A 25,496-nucleotide genomic window follows, 5' to 3' on the forward strand; every position below is an offset into this window, starting at 1 on the left:
ATTTATGTGAACTACTTTCGGTTTACCTTTCGGCAACTTCCTAATTCGGTATATTACGTCATTTATTTTCTTTTTAATTTCATACGGACCTTCCCATTGTCTTTGCAGTTTGGGAGACAAGCCTCGACGACGTTGTGGATTATAAAGCCAAACAAGATCACCTACTTCATAGCTTTCACTCTTGCATCGAGAATCATATTTATTTCCATCATTCGTCTCTGGAAGTGGACCTGCAATGTCGATTGCTACTTTTTCCATAGGACTACCAACATTGTACTGTTTCATGGGTGCCCTCTTTTTACCAACTGGACCATTACTGGTTGCACACAGTTCACATTTCCGGCACCATCTTCTTACATCATCTTTACAGTTCACCCAATAGAACCGTTCTCGAACCTTTTGCAGAGTCTTCGTAATACCAAAGTGTCCACCTGATGAACCGTCATGCAACTGACGTAAAACTTCTGACACTTTACTTTTAGGTACAATCAACTGAAGCTTAGTTTCTGTACCATCATCGTTCTCAAAGGTTCTATACAGAAGATCATCTTTCAGCACTAGGCAATTCCATTGGCTCCAGTAACACTTGACTTCTGGACTACATGCACTAATGTCTTGCCAAGAAGGTCTTCCACTTCGACGCATCCAATCCAATACTCTTTTTATACATGGATCATCTGCTTGAGCGTCTTGTAGCTGTTGAGGCTGCCATTGATCATTAATGACGGCGGTTCGTCTCACGGGGCAAAGTCGTTCTTCTAATTCAAGACAATAATTACGATTTGCACTGTATGCCCGTCTTGACTGAGCATCCGCATTTGAATGATTCTTTCCAGCCCTGTGTTCCATTTGTTCTAGCTTTCTGACTGTTGTATTATTTTCTTGCAATTTACGGCGAATGTGACCTACGTCGCCATCATTCAAACATCTGGTTTCGTGTCTCTTCGGCATCATGTTACGAACTACTTTCCGTACGATTTCCTCCAGACGTTTCTCGTTTTGTTCGTCGCTCTCTTCAGAGGTTCGTACTCGATAGCTCCGTGAAACTTTACTAGCTGTTTCATGTTCCAAGGCAATATCGAGCGCTTCATCTAAAACTTTCGGTCTTGCTAGTCGTAAAGCTTTCTGTAGTTCACTGTCTCTTAACCCATTGACGAAGGCATCTACAGCAATTTCTTCCAAAATGTTGTCTGGTGTCTCTGGATATGCCAACAACGCTATACGAGCAATATCTGCTTCAAATTCTTGCAAACTCTCACTTGCTCGTTGGATTCTACTTCTTATTTGTACTTTGTAGACTGGTTGTAGATGGGCATCTCCGTAACGTTTATCTAGTCGAGTGAACAAGGTCTGGTAACATTTTTCTTGGCCCTTAGGAATTGATCTTAGGATATCCGCAGCATCACCTCGTAAAGCGGCAGTCAAGGAAACAGCTTTTTCTTGTTCTGTCCAATGATTGGCTGTCGCAATAGCTTCAAATTGTCTAAGGTATATGGACCAAGAGGACTTTCCATCAAATGGTGGCAATTTGAATCTCATATGATTTGTCATTTCGTCTCTCGGTGATTCTTTTTTCACTACCGGATCTAAGGCTACTGTATTAACTGGTGGTAGCACTTTCGTGTTAGTTATCATGGTCTCTAATTTTTTGATCTTCTCTTCTACTTCTCCTATCTTGTCGTTTACATTTTTCTGTATCTTATCGAATTTTCTCGAGACTTCTTCAAATTTCTCATTGTTTTGAATACATATTTCTTCAATTATTTGTGAAGTCTCGTCGAATCTTCTAAATACATTTTCGAATGTTTCATCGAATCTTTTGGGAACATTCTCTAATTTATTATCATCTCTTTTAGAAGATTCTTCTATCATTTGAGAGACGTTTTCAAATTTCTTATCATTTTTTCTGAAACTCTCTTCGATCTTCATTAAAACCGCTTCTTCTGCTGACTGAAAATGGAATGTCTCTGGGTCATCTCCATTCTTGTTAAGAACATTCTTCAGTCGTTCTTGTAGGATCTTCTTGGACCCGCTGCAATCTTCATCGCGTTCTTCTAGCTGCTCACGCAACTGTTTTACTGAGAGTTGTACTAGCAGCATCTTTGGTCAGGCACGCGTACTTTTTTAAAATGTACAAAAGTCTTTTTCACAAGTCACTGCTGAATTTATTTTTAAATAAATCAATTATCCTCACACCGTGACACCAATGTAGCGTGATTAAATAAAACGAGCGGTTCGAATTTATATACATATATTTATTTATAAGTTTACAGTTCGGTACTCTCTTATCAACTAACTCACTCCCAACAACGTTACATATATATAATAAAGTTACTTTTCGAGAACATTCTGGCGTTGTCCCACCTCTAATTGTCTCCTGTCCGAAGGACGGGCGCTATTGACATGCCGATTCTTACGTATTCTAGATTCCTCCTTCTACGAATTATGACGTATCGGAGATGGGCTATTTCGTTACAATACTTTTGGAAATTCTTATTAATTTAAATTGTATTTAATACGCTAAACGAAGAAAAACAAGACTATCTCTAGACTCTATAAAAATTCGTTCATTAAGTTGGTATCCGGTGGGATGATTATTATTTTTCCTTATTTTTCATTTTACTGTGTATTGTTTCAATATATATTATTTAACAGCTTTATTATTCGAAGAGACATATTACGTTTAGAAGTAAATGCGTCAAACGCCTAGGTTTGAATATAACAAAATTATTTTAGGTCTGTAAGCTTCTAGATGTCTTTGTTTTGTTTTTCGTCTAAAGTTCTTTTAGTTTGTTCTGGTTAGTCGATTTTATTTATCCTACACAATTTTTGATAAAGTTTTGCTTTATAGAGGAGAGTCTTCTAATGTGGCGTCGGATTTATGGTAAATAAAAAACACACAAAGAACATACTTGCAATTAAAAACATAAGTGATACAGTTATAATCTTATCCACAAAGTAAACGAACAAATTTGATTGAAGATCAATCAGGTGTACGCACCTACCAGTGCCCACACAGATGAAGATGTAACTACTAACTATACTTTACATACTGGTGTGAGACTTAACGCTATATGCCACAAGAAGGAAGATTCGGAGTTTGTAGTTGGACTTCACGGATATAGCGATAGAAACGAAAGGGGTCAAACTCTTATAGAATTTCTTCTGCAACACAGACTATATGTCCTGAACATTTATTTAAAAAAAAACATCCAAAGACAGTGGACTGGGCAGTCATCAAATAGCATAAACATGGAATTGATTTTATATTATTACTAACAAATAAGATGCTGTTTAAGATGTATTAAATCAATTTTCAGTCGGACTAAAGAAAGAATGGTTATAGCGAAGATAGTCTTGGGCGAAAAAAGGAAAGAAGAAATATGGTAACCAGGATTAAAAATGCCACATCTACTGTAATTATTTATTAACCCAAGAATATATAGGAGTACCCCACAGAAAGTCATACAAGATAAAACCAATGTTGAGTCAAGGTAACAAACAAGGAAAAGTGAAAATCGCACAGAAGACACAAGAAACCTAAGGCAACATGAAGGGAAATGAAAGATAATTACACGTTGGACATAGCAAAGCTAAGGAATTTATACAAAACCATTTTTAAAGCCATTAAGAGAGACAAACGGAACTTTAACACTAACGAGACAATTAATACCACAGAAAAAAACAAAATCCTAAAAGTTCTAAAACGCAAGTTTTAAACAATAAGAGATCCTGAAAATAAACGAAAAGTACTATAGAACATTTATAGTCAAGAACATCACGTGTTAGTGATGTTCTTGACTATATGAACTTTCTCATATATCCGAAGAAGAACTTGGATCAGCGTTAAAAGGTATGAAAAACAACAAAACACCTGGAGAAGAGGGCATTGTAAGTGAAATGATAAAACTAGGAGGCGAATGCATTATAAAAGATTTAAACCCTTTATAATACCTGTCTCTTTGAAGGAATTATACTAGAAAATGGAATAGTACCGGTATAGCCGAGGGAAATAAGCTTTTTTTGTAACACTCGTCTGGCCAAACAAACAACAGTTGTTTTCAGTAATATGCAGCTCTAGAACAAGTACCTATATGATTCCAGCAGTCGATTTTTTGAACTTACTTAGTTATTAACAAATTAAGGTCAAAAAATGGTAAATTTTCGCCTTTTTCGTTTATCGGCAAAGAGAGAAGCATTAGAAACAAATTTGAAAGTAATAAACTTATAAGTTATATAAAGACCTTTCAAATGGCGTGTTTTAAATGTTCCTATCCTTATTTATTGTTCAAAATAAGTCAAAAATTTCAATTCGATCTTAAAAGTATGATCAAAATTTCAAATCGATCGGTCAAATAGCTTAAAAATTATTTAATTTGTTTATCCCTAATTAAATTTTTTGCAACAATATAAGTCAGAAAATTATGTAGTTAAAAAGATTTATGTTATTAATAATATTTAAAAAAAAAATAAGAAAAAAATTTGAGCAATAAATTTGAGCAAACAATTAGAATAACTTTTTAACCATTGCCTGCAAGAATATATTTTTTTTTATATTTAGAAATCCTGCATTTTTTTACAAATCTAAAAGAAAAAAAGTTGTCTTGATAATTTACGACGAAGTTAGTCCCTTTTTTTAAATTGATAGCAGCTTTGTTTATAACAATTACGAGATATTATTAGGGTCATCCGAAAGAACATGCTTTAAAGTTTTAATGTACAAAATTCGAAAAAGATTGTATTTTAATTATTTAAAAATCCTTTATAAAAGGTACCTTATAAAAAATACCCTTTCGGGCTACATCACAGAACGTTCTCGGACTCAAAAGTGTATCATCATGTAATATTAACAGGTATACATGAATCTAGCCACTAAATATCTGGATAAAATCTATAAAATGTTACAAACTTGGTTTTGTGTTACATTATTGTTAAAAATATGATGTGATGTTAAAATATTTAACAGATATCCTGCATGGCAACGTAAGACTCCCAATACGGGTTGTTGCTGACGCTCAGACCTTGTCTGAATGGGTTCTAGATGGCATATTTATGTTTTACAAAAAAACTTACCTCAAATATTGATTAAAAAATTAAAAATAAAAAAAAATGTTTAAACAAATTAGATGGTTTATTTAACAATTTACTTATTTAAAATTAAAAAAAGAAATGTCGCAATCCATAAACAAGAACTAGAGATACAGTTAACAACTCCTTCCTCCTCCACCGCTTTCGCTAGTTTCAATGCCGGCCAATTGTGAGGACCACATTTTTGAAGCTTTGTGAACGATTCCATTAAAATGCAATCTTTTTCACATTTAAACTTTAAAACATGTTCTTTTAAATTACCCTAATAAGATTCCTTAGGTGTTATAAAAACTACTGCTATCAGTTAAAAAAAGCGACTTACTTCGTCAAAAATTGTCCTAGGTCAACTTTTTTTTTGAATTCGTAAAATAAATGCAGGCTTTTTAAATATGAAAAAAGAATTTTCTTGCAGGCAATGGTTAAAAAGTTATTCTAATTGTTTATAAGCAAAAAATCAACATGTGTTTGAAAAAATAATTTGCAATATTTAAAAACCTCAAAATACTTCTTCTTTTAAAAACTATCCTTAAAAATATTGTAAATTTATTATTTTGTGACTTATATTGTTGCAAAAAAATTTACTTTAGGATAAACAAATAAAATAACTTTTAAACAATTTGGTCGATGACTTTGAAATTTTGATTATATTTTAATCACTATCAGTCCCAACATTTCGTGTAATATGGTTTTTATATGACATAATTTATTTCTCTTAAAATTGTTTTAAATGCTTCACTTTTTGCTGATAGATGTTTGTTAGAGAGGTTCATAGTACTCAAAACAACTGTCGCTTTCCTGGTTGGTTTAGTGTCACAAACAGGGTACTTTTTTCGCTTATTTCTCTGTTCTAGTATGATAATATTGCATAAAAAGTGAGATGTAACAGAAATTGGTAACTCCAGACCTATCATCTTGTTATCTCATTTATAAAAAACTCTTTATGAGTTAGGTGGATTTAACAGTAGCTTTCGAACGAATGACTACCTACAAGTAATGATGTACTTCATAGAGAAAGTCCTAGAATAAAATAAGCCATTGATAATAATATTTGCAGACTTTGAGAAAAGCATTTAACTTAGCCCAGCATATCTCCATGTTGAGAGCTCTTACAGGGTGCAGTATTGATCATAGTTACACAACTCTTCTTCGAATATATATAATAGTGCAACAGCTGTAGTCAAAATGTACTACGGTGACACAAACACATTTTTCTTAAAGAAGGGAATTAGGCAAGGCATCTCCCCTAAATTAATCCCGTTTTATTAAAGAGTCTATTAAAGATTTTTAAGAAGAGCTCTTGTACATGAAATGGCTTTAAAATTACATTTTTCAAAACACAATAAATGACCAACCTTGTACTGGCCAAAACATTTCAACTAATGGCACGCAAATTGAACAAGTGTATACATTGAAGGTGAAAGTAACCAGGAAAAATCTGAATGGACAGAAGTAGATAGAAGGAAAAAAAGAAAGCATTTAGTTGTGGGAAAAAACACTGAAATGATATTAAATGGAAAAGAAATCAAGGTAGTACATAAGTTGATAGACCTACATGTATACAGGGTCGATCCCGATATGACTGCGGAAAATATGAGGGAACTTATGAAGACTACATTTCCCGAAGTAGAGGTAGAATCCCTAAAATCAAAGCATCCTGATATTTACAGTTCATTTAAAGTTACAATTTTTAATAACAATTTTAAAGAAGCTATGTCTCCTAAAATATGGCCATGTGGAGCTCACGTACAATGTTTTTTTCACGTAACACCCAGAAAGCCGCAAGAGATGTAGATAAAAGTGTACGAATAGAATCAGCGGTAGTGCAAAAGAATATAGGAAACACCTGTTTTTGTGAAAGTGATATGATAAGTTCTGATAAACAAAAGTGGGTAGTAAATCCTGACCAAACCAGTTTGGTAAGCATTTTTCATATAAATACACAAAGTTTATTAAATAAAATTGATCAACTTAACATTTTTTTAAAAGATAAAACTTACAATATTTTGTGCTTTTCTGAACATTGGCTTAGAGAATCTGAATTAACAACAGTGATAATTGACAGATACTTTTTATCAACTTGTTACTGTAGAAAAAGTAGAGAACATGGGGGTGTTGCTATTTTCTGCGATGGCAAAATATCTACACGTCCAGTTTCTTTAAATGATATATCTTGTGAATATGAAGGTGAATTTTGTGCTTTGGAAATTATAGATATAAAAACTATTCTAGTATCAGTGTATAGAACAGGTAACGCAGATTTCCAAATTTTCTTAGGCCTATTTGAAAAATTATTAATATTCTGTTCTAATAATTATGTTCAAACAATTATAATTGGGGATTTCAATATTGATTTCAAAGGCACTTCAAATGAATTAAAATATTTTTCCGATCTAATTTCTTCTTTTGGTTTAACTATGAGGATTGATGAATTTACAAGAATCACTGCTACATCAGCAAGTTGTTTAGATAATATTTTAACAAATATAGATAATGAAATAGTTGGGTGTGGTGTTGTAGACCCATGCCTTGCTGATCATTGTGCTCAATTCCTGAATTTAAAAATAAAATCTGATCAAATTGACAATGATAGGATATTCAGAAGACACATAACATGTAAAGGCACCCAAATGTTAAAACAATCACTAAAATCTGTGGATTGGTCGTTAATAAACAATTCAATAACAGCAACGGAATTAGCTGAGTTCATAATTGACACATATGTAAAATTAACTGAAGTTTGCTTTCCAGTAAAAAAGTCAAGAATTCATTTTGAGGCACCTGTTTCTTGGTTTGACGATGAACTAAGGAAAATGCGAGTAAACCTTTCGAATATAAAAATTACTGCTAACCTTACTAGTGATTACACTCTGTATAATCAATTCAAAAAACACTATCAATTAACAATATCAATAAAGAAAAAACTGGCATATGAGCAGTTTTTCTTAAAATCTGATAATATATCTCGAGATTCTTGGAAAGTCATCAATTATCATAGGAATAAAACTCAAAATAAAAAAGTAACTTCATGTAATATTTCATCAAACGAGTTTAATAATTACTTTACTTCGGTAGCGGGAAATATATTGAACTCGTTAGATGAGACAGATGAAAATGATGCCATGAATTTTTTGGAGGGAATATACTCCCCTTGCCACTCGTTGTTTTTAACACCTGTTAGTGATACTGAAGTTAGGAATACATTATACAGCTTGAAAAACTCAAAATGCACTGATTTTTACTTCTTAAACAAACAATTAGTGATAGAAACTCTGGATATTATTATTGATAAACTGGTCATACTTTATAATCTTTGCCTTATCGAAGGAATTTTTCCCGATGTATTAAAAGTAACAAAAGTGTTACCGCTACTCAAAAAAGGATCTCCATCAATTATCATAGGAATAAAACTCAAAATAAAAAAGTAACTTCATGTAATATTTCATCAAACGAGTTTAATAATTACTTTACTTCGGTAGCGGGAAATATATTGAACTCGTTAGATGAGACAGATGAAAATGATGCCATGAATTTTTTGGAGGGAATATACTCCCCTTGCCACTCGTTGTTTTTAACACCTGTTAGTGATACTGAAGTTAGGAATACATTATACAGCTTGAAAAACTCAAAATGCACTGATTTTTACTTCTTAAACAAACAATTAGTGATAGAAACTCTGGATATTATTATTGATAAACTGGTCATACTTTATAATCTTTGCCTTATCGAAGGAATTTTTCCCGATGTATTAAAAGTAACAAAAGTGTTACCGCTACTCAAAAAAGGATCTCCAGAAGAAATTGAAAATTATCGCCTATTTCTATTATTCCCATTCTTGGTAAAATTTTTGAAAGTATTTTGAATAACCGCTTAATAGAGTACATAGAAAAGTACAAAATACTTCATTGTAATCAATATGGTTTCAGAAAAAAATGCAGCACTACTCAAGCAATTCAGGAAATTGTAAGGGAAGTAGTTGATGGCCTAGAGAGAGGTCACTTCGTGTCTTTAACATTGTGTGACTTATCTAAGGCTTTTCCCCAAGGGTCTATATTAGGGCCTACATTTTTTCTTCTATATCTCAACGATATATTTCATTATACCCACCCCTTAAGGTGTATATGTTTTGCAGATGATACAACCGTTATTAGTACCGACCAGAATCAATATAATTTAAATAACAAAATAGGAAACGATGTGCTTAAAATTAAAAACTGGTTTACACATAATAAACTAAAACTAAACGAGGATAAAAATCAAAATATAGTTTTCAGTTCAGATCGAAGACACATTTTTGGATATAGCATCAAATTGTTAGGGATTTTTATGGATGACAACTTAGATTGGGGCATCCATATAGACAACTTAAGTTCTAAACTCGCCAGTACAATATTTGTAATGCGTAACCTGATTTATTTGGTACCTAAAAGTACCCTTAAAATGTGTTACTTTTCATTGTTTCATAGTCATATACAATATGGAATAGCTGTTTGGGGCAACTCTGGTCATGCCGACAGAATATTTAAATTACAAAAGAAGGTGGTGAGGATACTTGCTGGAGCGGATTTAAGGGATCATTGTAAACCATTATTTTTGAACATGGGTATTATGCCTCTACCTTCGCTTTATATGTATGCAACACTGTTGGAAATTCACGATAATAAAAATAAGTTTACTATAAACTCCCAATTACATGATCATCTAACAAGATCGAGGGATTTAATTAGGTCACAACGATTCAGACTATCAAAGAGCACAAAGAATTCAATTGATATTCACTTGTATAACTATCTGCCTAACGAAATAAAAATTCTGTCTCCACCACTGTTTAAAAATAGGATCAGAAAGCATTTTTTAACATATTGTTTTTACTCAAAGACAGAATACCTCAATACACCTTTATAACGTGTACCCAGTTTGGTCAGAATACTGTCGATTTACTATCTACATATCACATTGTATTATTGCTATTAAAATGTACTAAGTTTTATGTATTAGTTTATTTAGTCATCGATTCGGGAATATTCTTAATTATTTGCACATTTTTGTTACTTCCATATTTCAAAGATTTTTTATGTGACAGTTTAGGTTTGTTTTTTTTTTTTTGGTTAGAGATTTTTTTATCTTAAATTTTTAATTTTAATTCTTCTGATAATACTTACATATGTATATTACTTTAGCCAATATGGTAAAGTTAATTTTAAGTTTACATTATTATATCTTTTATTGTATTTTTTATACGGACTTCAAACTTTATGTAAAGTGGTCAATAAACGTTTTATCTATCTATCTATCTATCTATCTATCTATCATTTAAGTGTATATGTATAAGATTAAATTAGGAATAGACAATCAAACAGCACTGCTTGAAAAGAAAGGTCTTTGATCAGTGTGTACTTCTAATTTTAATGTATAGAATAAAAACATTGACCCTTACCAGAAAAGTAATGGGGAAGTCAATGTTGAATATATCCCTCACAGACAGTGCCAATCAAGCATTTATAAGAAAAACTGGTGTTTTTGACGTAGTTAAGCCATGTTGCCAGAGTCAGAGATAGAAGATTTACCAAGAAAATTTCAGAATGGAGGCCTAGATACAATGCTTATCGTAATCGAGGACGTCCACCAACAATCCATTTTAGTCTATTGGTCTTGATATACCCCACAAAATTTTCCTTTCCGAAGAGAGACTTTAACTTGTTGTTGTGCCTGCGCCTCCATTCGTTTGTCACGCTATCTCTGCAAGGGTCATATATCACTCGAAGGATTTTACGTTCCCACACCAGCAATTTATTATGTTTTGCTTCCATATGCGACTGCTGGTCGTATTATGGTTTTGTATATCTGAATTTTTACCACTTGTGAGAGAAGTTTTGTCCTCATTAGATGTTGAGATCTGATTCAACTTCTCATTCTACTTTGTTGTCATTGTTGATTGTTGCTCCTAGATATTTAAATTCTTAATATTGTTTAAAGGCTATTTTCTTGTGGCATTTTAAAGTAATTACAATTTTAATGGGAATAAGCCACAATTGAAGGTTAAAGTATGTTTATTGACGTTTCAATTTCCACTTCGGAAATTGTTCTTAAAATACAAACATTCAAGTTGATGAATCTGGGAGCACATCAGCTAAGTCTTTATCTGTGGGTGGATTTTTGTGAAAGTCCCACAGTGATCCTGATATGTACGGCAGTAAGTTCATCAGGTGCTTTTTCTTTTCTATCGTTACAGGCACAGGCTTGTTATATGCCTTCTTGGGTAATAAATTTGTAGCCGCTTTTCCTCTCTTTCCTTAATCTATGGTCTTGAAAGGTTCTTATTTATCAAAGGACAACTTGTATTTAAACTGTTTAGATATTTCATACCGTAACCAACGAAACGGTCTCCAGTTTATCTTGTTTTTCTGAGTATCAGTTTCGAGGTTTAATTAGTACGGAATTAAATAGGTCACCAAAATTAAGAAACGCCGAGGGCTGCATTTCTGTAACTTAAAATGGACGTTTTCTCCCAACTTTCCGACTATGAGCCCAATCATGTGGATGTTCTATTTGACTACTAACTTTGTTCTTCTTTTTTTTCTATTAAACTATGATCCGCATCGCACTCCATATGTGTATGGCCTTGTATTAAAAACTTATGGTCAATAATTTGTAAATTTGGAGGGCATTGTAAAGCAGTTAAACAACCTGCTGTTATAAAACTGTTTTTATTCTGGCCAGAACAGCAGTCTGAATACATTATTAGGTGTTCGACATTCGGATCTATTGTAAATCTTTTGTTAGGTATTGATATAGGCAGGAGCTTATTTCATTTCCGCCCAATTTTGCTAAACATTCATGCCATGAAAAGCAGTGAGCTTGTAAGTTGTCATAGTCGTGCACTATAAGATTAAAAGTCCACAATTGCCTCTTGTAAAATGACTCACCGCTTCGGTGGTCTGATGTTGGCAACTGTTGCTGGAGATCAAAAGTAATAGTTTTCATTTTAGCATGATGCTTAGTCAGAAATTTATCTTCTTTGCTTTTATATCCTTGATCAGCTTGTAATAAGTGTTCGTTTAACTCTTCTTTTATTTGTATTATTTTTTCCTTATTAATTAATGTGTCACATATAGCGCATCTGTCATTAAGTTTCTTTATACTGATGTTCAAGCTGTAAAAATGTTTTCTTATATTTTACGATTAATAAAATTATCTGAGTATATCTTCTTGTAAGCTTCATAAATAGCAGTAAGTGTGTAGTTGAAGGTAAATATTTCCTCGATGAATGCCTTCTTGTATAATAACTTTCAGGCTATAGATAAAATGTGATCTCTTGCCATTGTTTTTTCAACATCTAATACCTTTTTTCTATTTTCATGATATCCTCGTTGGTCTAATATCATTACGCCTGATATCTGAGAACATTTTTTCGCTGCTGTAACTTCTATGAATTTGTTACCAATATTAAAAGTTTTCATAAAACAGTCCTTGCAAACAACGAACGCCAGAACGAACGCCATGAACAGGAAAATGATTAATTATGGTATGCTGTCGGTATCGTTGTTGGTTTGGGTCGGAACACCTAATTCGCATAAGCTATATATTCCAACCTACGATTGTAGCTTCCCATTTCCCAGAATTGTTTAAAAAGTTGCAAGCGAATTTTGTCCTTTATTTATTCCTTGCACTTATTATTTATTCATATCAGCTCTTGCATAGTTTTTTCTTTAGGTAATCTCTTTTCCAGTTCTTATAACATACGCCTTACCAAAATTTGGTTTTTCTCGTCTTTCCTGTCTTATTTTTCTCATTTCTTTGTTCGTACGTGTTTTAACTTTCTCGCGGACTTTCCCATCTAAGTTATATTGGCCTACTGAAGGACATTATTTATGTCTTCTTCTGAATTGGCTCTTCTCTTTTTTCTTTCTACCATATTGCTGTCCTTGGCAAAGCTATCAAATTTTTCATACTGAGGTTTCTCATTTAACTTCGTAATCAGATCAGATTTTGTCAAGTACTATTCAATGATGACTTTCCATGTTTGCTGAAGTGATGCTCCTCATATCTAATATTTGTTTTGTTTGATCTCAGTTGGCTGGAATATATATGTCATCTATCTTAATACCCTTTTCTGTGTGTACTTATTGTTGCAGTTTGTGCTACAAACAGTGAACTAAACTACGAGTAGAAGAAATAAGCTCAAGGCACTGAATACACTTGAATCTATGAATCTTGAAGCTACTATTTCTTAATGCTGGTAGATCATGGGCAAGGTCATTATGGAGTTGAGAAACACGCTAAAGATATATACTAAACAATAAAAAAGATAAGGAAAAAGAACAATTTTTTACAAAAAAATGGATGTTACTGTTTTCGGATATTTGAATTTTAAAAAATACGAATAAGATGCTCATGACGCAAAAAAAACTAAATGAAAGACCGCTTAGAAAAGATGATTGAATGACTTTGACACTGTAGCAGTCTCAATAGGAAAAAATATTGCGTCATAATTAATTAAGAGTGATGCGTTAGTAAAACTTAGTATTTAAAGCCTTACAAATTAGAACAAGGTAACGTTGAGACTGTAATGAAACGAGAACATGTATAAATAAGATAGACAAGAAACGAAAAGTACAAAATAAAGAAGAAAATGATAATATAGCTTACGTGGTCTCTCGCAACGAATAGAAGTGATGTTTTACATCTTACCTAGAGAAGATACTGACAAAAATGATCTGGAGAAAGTAACCGTTTCGATCTTTGATCCGCAGTAACAGATTTTTGCGGCATCACGGTGGTATCTTTAAAAGGGGATATCAAGGGTGGTCAATAACGGTTGTTTGGTATTATAACGGTAGTGGCGAGACTCTTTTTTCAACCGCCTTAAGGGAAATTATTTAGAATATTTAAAAAGTACCCTAATAATGCTAAACTAATATCGTGAGGAATATTTAGAAGAGGAACAAATGACTTTACTGAGTGTTTCACAAAATTTAGTAACGTAAAAAGAAAATAAAGAAACAATAACGTGGCGGATTTTAGGCAAGTTTATGATTAAAACAGATATTACTTATTCTTGTAAGTTGTTCGTATAGTAATACTCTACCATTAATTTCCCATTAGTTACATTTTCATTTATCCTTTGTGTTACACCTAATATTATTGAGTGTCTGATAATCGTATGAAAGTTACCCAGAATTATTGCGAACTAAATATTTTTTATTCCACCAATCACATTTTTCTATTTTACAATAAATATAAATATGTAATTAATCTTATTATACTATTATATTTACAGGCCTGTGATAATAGAAGTACCCCATTTTGCTGCGCTGCGCGGTAAAGAACGTGAAATTGTGATACTGCGATCTGATAATGGCGAGTCGTGGAAAGAACACTCTGTAGATGCCAGCGAAGAAATCCTTAACCAAGTCCTACACGATAGTTTCGAAGCAGATGGTAAGTAATTTTAAATAATTTCATTAAAAATAATAATCCCAAAAATTTCTTTTGTATAATTAAGCTCTTAATTTCAACTATTTTCGTAATTCTTTTAAAAAAGATAAATAAAAAAAAAGAGCGTGGCACTTAGGGAGTACCTAAAGAAGTGAATACTTCTTATAGCGTGTTATTCGTAGGTTCATGAAATTTTATGTCTCCTTATTACTAAATTGTTAATATTTTTATAATAACACTACACATTTAAAAACTTAAACTCACTTAGTCCCAGGCATTGCACAAATTCGAGGGCTTTGGCATGAATTATTATCCTATATATTGACAAGTTCATGTTTCTATTACAAAACCAATTAAACACAGCTTGATCCACAGCAAGTTTCTTAGTTTTAGGAAATTTTCTTTTTTGGTCAGCGTTAGCACCTTCTTGAACCAAATTTTAGAACCCTTTTATTTGGTACTAATATGGTCACTTGAGTCTTGCCTACTTTAAATTTTTCAACTAACTTCCTGGTACTTATACCACTTTTTTCACTTTCGTTAATTTTATCCATTTTCTCCTTGATAGAAAGGTGTTCTCCTATACCACGGTAAAAAAAACTGTCGACTAATACACGACAAGCAGAAAAAATCAATGGCAATTTTATTTTTTTTTTTTTTTTTTTCAAAAAAAAAAATTGATCAAATAAAATTTCTAGCTCTTTTAGTTTACGAGCTAGAGGCATATAAACCATTAAATTGTTTATAACAATTTTTTGATCAGACGGGTCAAAATCCACCCTCGAAATTCGTAATGAGCAGCAAAAAATATATAAAAAAAATTAGGTGGGTCCATCAGAATTGAAAAGGTCACGGTGGCCCTTAGCTTACCCTTAGACTAGAAGGTCTGTATAATTTTTCCTCAAACGGAATTCCGCAATCATGTTCGGCGCCACAATCGCATTCGGCGGAAACTCTCATCTTCTATTTGTCAAGGGAGTGCGCAATTTCCATGTCCCGTTGATATTTAAACTATGATTTTAGAGAGAGGTCAAGACCTGGTGAAGTTTCTCTGATGTATGGTATGTTTCTCATTATTGGTTTGGAGCTATCGCTCTGCAGGTTTTTCCAGTAGATAGATATACGTTTGAAAATTATTGTACTTCAGGTTTATTCTATCTCTAGTTGGAGGTTTTCTGCAGTGCAAACGATATGAATTACCGTCAGTAGTGCCTCTGTATATTAGTCATTACTCGTTTTTAATTATTTTTTTAAACTTCTCTGAATAAGCATATTATTGACGAACTTCAAGCGGGGGTATGTGGGTTAACAGTGGCAGCCATTCTATTGGTACAGACTTGATCGTTCCAAATATTAGCTCCATAGTGGTATTAAGCTGGATATACAGAGCTAGCCAAAAGTAGCCTCTCCTCTCATATCTTTTATTAACCGTAACGGTTCTATTTATAATTAAAATTATAAGGGAGGAAATAAATGAACGTAGGCTTATCAACTAGTCATAACAAGTGACATAATAGTGATCTATGACCTATAATATATCTATGATATCTCGTTTAAAAGGTGTTGAACATACCTTCCTAATTTTGTTTGGGATTAAACTGATTTTGATGAATAGATTAAATAAATACTAAAATTATAGTTTCGCATGCTGTGTTAATAAGTAATAAATGTAGAAACAATATCCATACAGCAGAACCTATATCGAGGACTTACATATTTGGGGGAGCTTCTTCGAAAGTTTGAAGAAACAGGCAGTGTTCAAGCTGCCAAACGATCTGGTCGACCAACAACTAGTAATGACAAAAAAATTGACATAGTTGCAGAAATGGTAATATACCCTACATTTTTTTACAGCCCAAGTTGCGTCTATCCATAGAATCAGCCAAAGGCAGTATACCGAGTATTGACTAGAAACAAATTTCATCCATACAAATTAAAAATTGTGCACTAACTTGATGATGACCCCGACCGAAAACTAGAATTCTGTGAAAAAATGTCCAATCAAATTAACCAACAGCCAGATTACATAAAAACAATTTGTTTTAGTGATGAAAGTACTTTTTCTCTCAATTGAGATGTTAACACAATCAATGTGAGGTATTGTAGTGACATAAATCCTCACGTCTTTCATGAAAAACATACTCCATTTTCAGAAAAAGTACGTTTGGACAGGTGTTTTGGAAAACCACATAGTTAGGCCTTTTTTCTCAATCCAAAGTTTACCGATGAAGTGTATCTGGAGATGTTACAAAGCTCAACTGAGCCGTTAATTTGTGAAATTCTGGAAGATAATCCAGATGAATTCGCCAAGATCGAAATAACGTTTCAGGTGCTCCTGTATAATATTACGGTATAGTAAGACGTTTTATAAAATGAAGAATATCGCGGTAGATGGATTGGACGACGAGGTGCGATAGAATGGCAAGCTCGGTTACCGGACCTGACACCATTAGATTTTTTCTGTGAAATCTGAGGTTTATCCCTACAGCATTCGACAGTATTGATGTTTTCAATATGGGGCGGCACATTTTGAACACTTAATATAAGAACTAGTTCTTAAATCATCTTTAATAATTAAACTCAAAACTACAATTTAATATTTATTTAATTTATTCATCAAAATCAGATTAAACCCTAACTAAATTATTATGATTAAGTAGGTATTTTCAATACCTTTCAAATGAGATATCGCTTGTCATAAAGTCCCATTTAAAATTACCTCCATATTGTCCCGCAGATCGTCTATATGATGTTGTTGCAGGTTCCTAGTCTTTTTTTTAATTCTTCTTCTTTCCGTACCCTGTCCGATTATTGAATGTTGGCGATCATATAGGCAATAATAACTTTGTTTACGGTGGCTCTAAATAAATTAGCGGTGGTCTCTTGATACCAGGATGTTCTTCTTCGGCCTAGGCCTCTCCTTTCGTCGATCTTAACCTGTATTATGAGGTGTAGAAGGTTATACCTCTCTGGATGTCTCATTACATGACCGAAATATTGTAACGGTCGAAGTTTTATCGTTTTTGTTATTTCTGTGTTCTTTTTCATTCGATGTAAAACTATTTCATTTCCTATTCGATCAACCCAACTTATCCGCGTCGGATTAACTAATACTCGTCGATAAATCCACATCTTAAAGGCCTCCAAATTTTTCATTAATGTCTCTGTAAGGGTCCAGCTCTCCATACCATACAACAATGTGGAGAATATGTAGCAGCGTATTAATCTGATTTTAAGGTTTAACGTAATATCTCTATTAATTAGAATTTTCTTTAATTTATAGAAGGCTGCTTTGGCTTTTTCAATGCGTATTATTATTTTTTTATTTATATCAAAGTTATGGTTAACGTTTGCGCCCAAATAGGTAATATTGTGGACTCTTTCTAACTCTATTCCATATGCTCTGATGTTCGTTGGTTGTAACTGCGTTTTGCTGACAACCATAAGTTTTGTCTTAGAAGTATTAAGTTTTAGCCCACATTCATCACATGCTTCTGTTTATAAGTCGTTACATTCATCACATGCTTCGGTTACCCTCCTTCTTCATTGAAGGCAATAAGTACCGTGTCGTCTGTATATCTGAGATTGAAATTAATTCCGTTGAGTTTAATGCCTGTATCTTCAACTAAGGCTTCTTTAAAAATAAATTCGGAGTAGATTTTAAAATGTAGAGGCGATAGAATACATCCTTGCCTCACTCCATCGTATTTCCACTGCTTCCGTCGTGTTGTGTTCAATTGGTATGTTTGCACATTGATGCTAATACAAATTTTTGATAATACGGAGGTCTCGGTTATCAATTCCCACCTGTTACAAGAGACCTATAAGTTTGTTATGGTTTACTCGGTCAAAAGCCTTTTCGAAGTTTATAAAACACATATATACCGATTGTTCGACATCCCTACATCTTTGAACCATGACTTGTAAACTGAAGAGTGCTTCTCTGGTTCCAAGGTTATTTCTGAAACCAAATTGTGTTTCACTTAATTGAACTTGTATTTTGTTGTAAATTATCGAGTGCAGTATTCTTAGGAAAATTTTCAGTCCATGACTCATCAGATTGACAGTGCGATGATGACTACACTGTTTGGCATTTATTTTCATCATGTTTGGCATGTTATATCATTACAAATGTTGACAGTAGCCAGTCTGTTGGTATATGTCCTATTTCGTATATTTTATTGAAGAGGCTTAGAAGAGAATGTTTACCCTTATCGTCTAGTAGTTTGATTATTTCGCTTGGAACTTCATCTGGACCGGTTGCTTGCCTATTCTTTGATAGATTTATAGCTCTTTAGAATTTTACTGTCATCATGGCCTGTGCTTGTATTTTTAAAGACGAATCACATGCTACGTTTTTTCTAACGGATATTCTTAAGGTAAAGTTAATTTCATGTAATCGAATGAACTATCTTACTAGTAAAGTCGTCCCAGGAACGCAACTCAACAATATTGGCAATATCATTTTAAAGTCGTCTACTTTAAAATGTATAATATATGTCTGAATTGTCAATATAAATGATTTAGATAAAATTAAATTATTAGAAGAATTGCCTCACCTTCTTTTGTTGATTATTGCCTTTGTTACCTTTTGCTGATTAACTTATTTACTTGATATGTATGGAGACATATTAAAAGTCGTACTAACGTTTTCGTTTTTTGTTCTAGATCTTAGTCAACTAGAAGATGTGTCCTCGGGGCGAATAACCAGGATAGTAACCCAAGATTTCCCACAGTACTTCGCAGTCGTATCTAGGATACGACAAGAAGTGCACGCTATCGGTCCTGAAGGCGGTATGGTGTCAAGCACGGTAGTACCACAAGTCCAAGCGGTGTTCCCTGAGGGAGCGCTCACCAAGAAAATTAAAGTCGGCCTTCAGGTAAATTTATTCAAACCTCGAAAAGGGGTACCTTTGGACAAATTAAGAAAAATTACAGTAAATCATATACCGAAAAAGAAACGGTGGTCTTTGATTTGGTGAATTTTTTAAAATAAGAGGTATTTGATATATTTTGTAAAGTTTCACTGTGTATAATGTACAGTCAAATATTTTTTGTAAATGAAAATACTACGTTAATACTAAAATCAAAGAAAACTATTTTGTACAAAATATATATTTAAATTTTGTCAAAGACATTTTGGTACGATTGCTATTTTAAAAAATTGAATTAAATCATTCGTAGACTAGACAAACGATTGTTTTTCGCATTAGTAAATGTTCTAAGAATAATTTTGGCATTAATTTAAAATATTGTTTCCACATAATTGACTTTGTAATTCTTTAAAATCACTCAAACATAGACTCTAGTTCTAGTGGTGAAATGTATACATCCCCCATGTATATTTAAAAAACATAATGACAAATTACCCTTTTTTATTATTCTAGTATTTACAAAATTTAACCTTACTATATAAAATAACTAAATTTAAATACATTTTTAAAGAATTTCCATTGTATTTATTATACATTGTATGTTTTATCATACTGTGGTCTCACTAAGGCCTAGAATTAACTGTCTCTTGTGAACGCCGCAGGACAGATCTATCCGTCACGTGACCAATATACTCACACCTATCTTCGTTGTCTCCGGTCGTACTCCGATTACTTCGATACTCCGATATTGCAGACTAGTCGTATCCTTGCTGTGGGGCACTTGGCCCGTTTGGTGTTTAGTGTTTAAGTTTTGCGCGGTGTTTTCTGTTGGTAATTGGAATAACGACAGCTATAAAACCGGAGGAGCTAATTAAATGTAAAAGGAAGTTTCCAGTGCTATATTATTAGATGCATAAGAGTATAGGACAATTTTTCTTGTAACTATGTTCCAACTCATTGACCATGTGCATCGCATTCTAAAATATTGAAAAGATTTGGTCTCGTCATCCAACAGATGAGGTAAAAGTGTAGTAAACTTTTCTTCTTCATGTCTTTTTTTCCAAGCAACTTGTATCCAATATTTACGTTCTCTACTCTTTATCAAAGATATTTTTTTCAATTTTATCTTCTTTGTCCAAAGAGGTAGCTATAATAGCTGAATCACGATTATTTAAATATTTCAACATTATACGCAGAGTACTTTCCACGATCATCTGGCAAGATATACTAATGTAAAGTCGAAAAAAGTAGGAAACGAGCATGACATGTGTGCTCATTCATCGGATCGGAAGACTGCATGACAGGTGTCCAGCCTTTAGGCGTTAAAATAAATCTGAAGAAAGTTAAACCGAGACAGTTTCAGTTCCATATTATTTAGTTGCGTATATAATATCATAAGAGAGAAAACTTTTACAGCAATATTTTCGGCTGGTATGAAAGTTTGTTACCTGGCAATTTTGGCGAATTAAATTTTGACAGTTAAATCACGGGACGTCAGTCAAAAGTTTGCTCACTCTTTTCTACCAAAGCATGATTCTGTATATTATTGACCCGTAGCATCTGGAAATTCGAAGGTCCAGCTTTATTTACTGTTCTGAGATTTTCGATCAATTTCTGGTGTTAACTGAAATCCAGCTGCAGATATGGTTTTAGAGAGCTTGCATTTAAGTTGCCCGTTAAATTAATTAACTTTTGTTCATAAACGCCTTGCTTAAACAAGGCTAACACAGCTGATGATCTATGAGAATGGTTTGTTATTTTATGTTTTTTTTTGTCTATTCCAATTTTTTCAGCTGGCATTTTTGTCCACTAGATACGGTGTTGACTCCAAGTGGACAGTTTTTGAATCAAGATCAATCCTTTAAGTTGGGTGAACGGTAAGAAATAGTCTGTCCGATAAAATCTTTGGTCCCCTTTTTTTCCATTAATTTCAAAAATAATCTAACTGGGCATAAATTTTCGTTTGATGAATTTCTTACCAGCCATTTGCTGCTTGCCAAACTTTTCGAACCGCCTTGATTTGTTTTGGAAATAATGCTGTTGTATTCAATTCGGCCCTTAAATTCTCCCATACCATCAAATTCGTTCTGGAAAAAGTGAATCTTGCAGTTTCAAATGGGCAAAGGAGAAAAAACTTTTTTGTGCTCCATCGGAGGTTTCCTCGTCGCAGCTTTGGATGATTTTTAATAGTTCTTCGGTGGATAATGCTTTTGAACTGTGTTTTTTTTTTCTTGAACACTTTGAAGCTGCCTTCGCTTGGTCTCTCTAGCCAATCTTGCACATTTGAAAGATATATCTGTGAAAGATACGATTTTTATGCCGTACTCCGTAAAATATTTTTATTGTACCATTTTTGCTGTAGTATTCCACATTGACTTTACAGACAACTCTTTATAGCTTTCTCCATTGCCTTTTTTCATGTTAAAGGCGTAATCCTCGAGAATTTTTGCTAGTTCCCTTATGGTATTACATCTTTCAAGCGTAAAATTTCTCAACCATAGGAACTCCGAAAATTGGGTCCAAATAGAGCTTCTAGACCTCTGCGTGTTCAACGGGACATTTTCCGAAACCAACTTTTTGATTTCTTCACCTAACTGGTATCCAAATCTTGATTTTTCGTCTGAATTCATTATATCTGTTCAAAATTGATTACACCTCAATGACGTTTGTCAAACTGACAACAATAGAATTACCAGACAACTTTGTGACAGACCTGTCATAATTTATAGCTGAGAAATCACGGGCAGGGATGGATCTCTGGTTATTAGAACACAACTTTAATTTATCTTACAATAAGTCCTCAGCAATTATATTTCAAATAGGGAATCGTAAAATTAATCCTCCAAACGTAAGAATTAGAGGTCATGCAATTAAATGGGTGGATACAGTGAAATATTTAGGGGTAGTTATTCAAAAAAACCTGAAGTGGAAATCATATATGGATTTAATAGAATTAAAAGTAAGTCGTAGCTTGAATGTAATGAGAGCTCTATGTGGAACATATTGGGGTAGTGATCCTAAAACTCTGCAGATAGTTCATAATGGTTTGATACAGAGTCATTTAGATTATGGATGTCAAATATTATCAGATTGTCCTAAGGCGCTAATCAACAGGTTAGATAAATTACAATATAAGAGTATTCGTATCATAACAGGATGTATGAGATCTACTCCTATTCATGAATTTTTAGGTGAAAGTGGTCAAATTCCTCTAAAGTACAGATGGGAATGGCTTAATTCTAAATTCCTCCTAAAAAATCTTATGCTAATTAATAATTCAATAATTTCTGCCTTGAATCAATTACAAATATCAATGCAATCAAATAATAATTACTGGAATAAAAAAAGTATTCCCCTCTTAGTTTCCATCATTAATAAATTCCAGCATACCCCAAATTTATTTTCTAGTGACTTATTTTCGTGCCACAATTTTGAATTAGAATATCAATTATCTTCTATCTCTATTAGGAATGTGCAATCTAATAAAGGTGATGATCATGCAATAATTCAATTTCAAAGAATCTCACTTGACAATCCACTTCACACTATAATCTTTACATATGGATCAGTTAATAGTAATGGCTCAGCAGGATTTGGTGTTTTTTGTCCTGACTTTGAATACTCATACTCTAGTAAACTCTCTACGCAGACTCAAGTTTGCACTGCAGAGATTATTGCAATTAATCATGCGATTCAATTTGTCTTGGAGAAGGATATCAAGAGGGCCTTAATCTTGTCTGATTCTAAGAGTGCTATCCAAAAGATAGGGAAAACATCTTACTCAATGGAAACTGAACATACCTCTATTATGACCAAAAGGGGCATTATAGAAGCCAATCAACAGAACATCAGTATTATTCTGGCTTGGCTCCCAGGGCATTCGGATATTAAGGGCAATTGTGTTGCAGACAAATTGGCAAATATAGGAAGATGACTAAAAATGCCAGCCAAAGTTAAATTGCATTATTCAAACTACTTATTTTATATTAAAAAGCTAATTTGGACTCGATGGGAACAAGAATGGAAGTCAAACAGATCAAAAGGGTCGTTTTATAGTAAAATAGTCAATAAATGGAGCAAATCACCATGGTTCAATAAATTTCCTTATAAAGACAGAAGGCATATCACTGCAGTAATTAGAATGAGAACAGGACATTGTTCCACTCCCGTTCATTTATTCCGCATAGGTATTCAGGACAACCCATACTGTGAATGTGGTCAAATTGGATCTCTAAATCATGTTATCCTAGAGTGTCCAATAAACGTTTCTCCAAGTTTTGACCTCTACAAAGAATTGGTTAAAACAAAACTACAAACTCCTATAGAGATTTGCTCTCTCCTATCCAATCTTAATTCTCAAAGACTAAATTTGTTGATTACTTTTCTTAATCTAGCCAAAATCAATCTATAATATATTTCTATCTTATCTACTATAACATAACCTTACAAATTCCTCTCTAATTTTACACCTGGGTTCTCTATCATCCGTTGGTAGAAAAAAAAAATTAAGAACTTGGACAGTCCACAGTAAAGTATCTATTGAATTAAGTAGATAGCTGCAGAAGAGTTTGCTGTGGAACTCTGAGGACCTCATCACTTATTTTATATATAAATAACTAAAAAGCACCTAATAGAAAGGAAAAGATTATGTAGAAAAAGACTGGTTGCTACACCCAAGCGAGAAAAGTTTTATCCTGTGTTGAATTGTCTTTCCTATACTAACTGTCTGGCCCAAGAAGAAGAAGTTTCAACATAGTGTTTATTCAATATAAAATAATCTCAATTTAGTTTTATATGGGGATATTCGATTGTCTAGAGCAAGTTGAGAATATCCCCCCTGAACTAGCTGGGCAAATTATCCCCTGGGATATTACCCAATAAAGGAAGAAGAAGAAGAAGAAATCACGGGCAGGAAAGAGTTTTGTCAGAAGGAAACGTGGCGTTGCTATGACGTTTTATCAGTTAAAATTACTGTAGTAAAATAGTCGATATACTTATACGCCTGAAGAAACAACAATGTGATAAAACAGGTCATGTATAAGTAAATATAGTAGACATTTATGAAGATAGTTTGCATTCATTTACTTACTTTATGTGTTGATTTCTAATTGTAGTATTTTATTAAGTACCCAAAAGTGCTTCTTAAAATTAAGTTCCTTGTCAGTCTGTCAGTACACTAACTATAAAAGACAGGCCATAGAGTCTTGAAACTTGGTACATAGGTTTCTTTAGTGCAAAGAAGGATAAATCTGATCAATAGATTTTGTTATAGAACTACGAATAGAGAGGACATAAAGTTTTGAAACTTATTGCTTATGAAGTTATGTATAACTTGTACCAATAGTTTAAATAGTTATTTTATCACGTCATTATGAAATCTTGAAGTAATGTTATAATATATTTTCTGTTAAAATAATGAATTAGTATCCTACTTTTTTCTTTTACTTCACCATTTTACAAGACAATCGTTGACATAATAGTAGTAAAAACCATTTAAACGTTTTATATATTTTACAATATATATCAAATACCTTTAACAACTATTAACTTATCGTCACTTTCACAAAGGCCAAATAAAAAACTGTAAATACAACTTGTTACTATTTTTTAAAACAAAAAATTAAAATTTTGATCACATTTTCAAATTTTATATTTCGTATTTAAACTGATGAAGTACAATGTATTTTTTGACAAACTAGTCAGGACTGCTCTAGTCATTTGTATTAAAAAACTTCAACACTGTGCTCATGAGCGTTACGTAGGCCTCAGGTGAATGACCTAACTAAAAAATAACTTAAATTATTACAAAAATAAAAAACGTTTAGTATATTATGTTCAATATATTCCAATGCAAAGAAACAAATAAATGAAATTAAAAACGTGTTGTTTACAAGGTTGCACATTAAAATATCTTATGAAAGTTGTAAACCATGTGACCTAATCTATCAATGAGAAGATCACGTGGTCGATAAACCCGGTCCATTAGACAGAGTTGCAGGGATTGCTTTGCGTCAGTTTTCTCTGTCACTGTATTGCAGCAGTAGGTCTATCTTGTATTATACCATCGAGTTAGAATCTTTGGAGAAGCTATGAGCATAT

At 33.0% G+C, this 25,496-nt stretch overlaps 2 protein-coding genes across 3 annotated transcripts in view; both read left to right on the forward strand.

The window, feature by feature from the left end:
• LOC140450234 (uncharacterized) overlaps nt 1-19,520 on the forward strand; it is a 584,309-nt gene extending 564,789 nt beyond the window's left edge. For both annotated transcript variants that reach the window (XM_072543748.1, XM_072543749.1), the window contains 2 exons: nt 14,366-14,526; nt 19,192-19,520. In XM_072543748.1, the coding sequence (XP_072399849.1) occupies nt 14,366-14,526; nt 19,192-19,505 (475 nt within the window). In that variant the 3' untranslated portion in view covers nt 19,506-19,520. The remainder of the gene's footprint in view (nt 1-14,365; nt 14,527-19,191) is intronic.
• Nucleotides 19,521-22,335: 2,815 nt separating this feature from the next.
• Nucleotides 22,336-23,331, forward strand: LOC140451219 (uncharacterized). The gene has a single exon (XM_072544955.1). It carries the CDS (start codon nt 22,336-22,338, stop codon nt 23,329-23,331), a length of 996 nt encoding a protein of 331 aa, XP_072401056.1.
• The last annotated feature ends 2,165 nt before the right edge of the window (nt 23,332-25,496 follow it).

This window comes from Diabrotica undecimpunctata, chromosome 9, assembly GCF_040954645.1.
Source record: "Diabrotica undecimpunctata isolate CICGRU chromosome 9, icDiaUnde3, whole genome shotgun sequence".
NCBI lineage: Eukaryota > Metazoa > Arthropoda > Insecta > Coleoptera > Chrysomelidae > Diabrotica > Diabrotica undecimpunctata.

Bases quoted from the DNA above. Each gene is read 5' to 3' on its own strand.
- LOC140451219 (XM_072544955.1), top strand. From the start codon at position 22,336: ATGGATTTAATAGAATTAAAAGTAAGTCGTAGCTTGAATGTAATGAGA.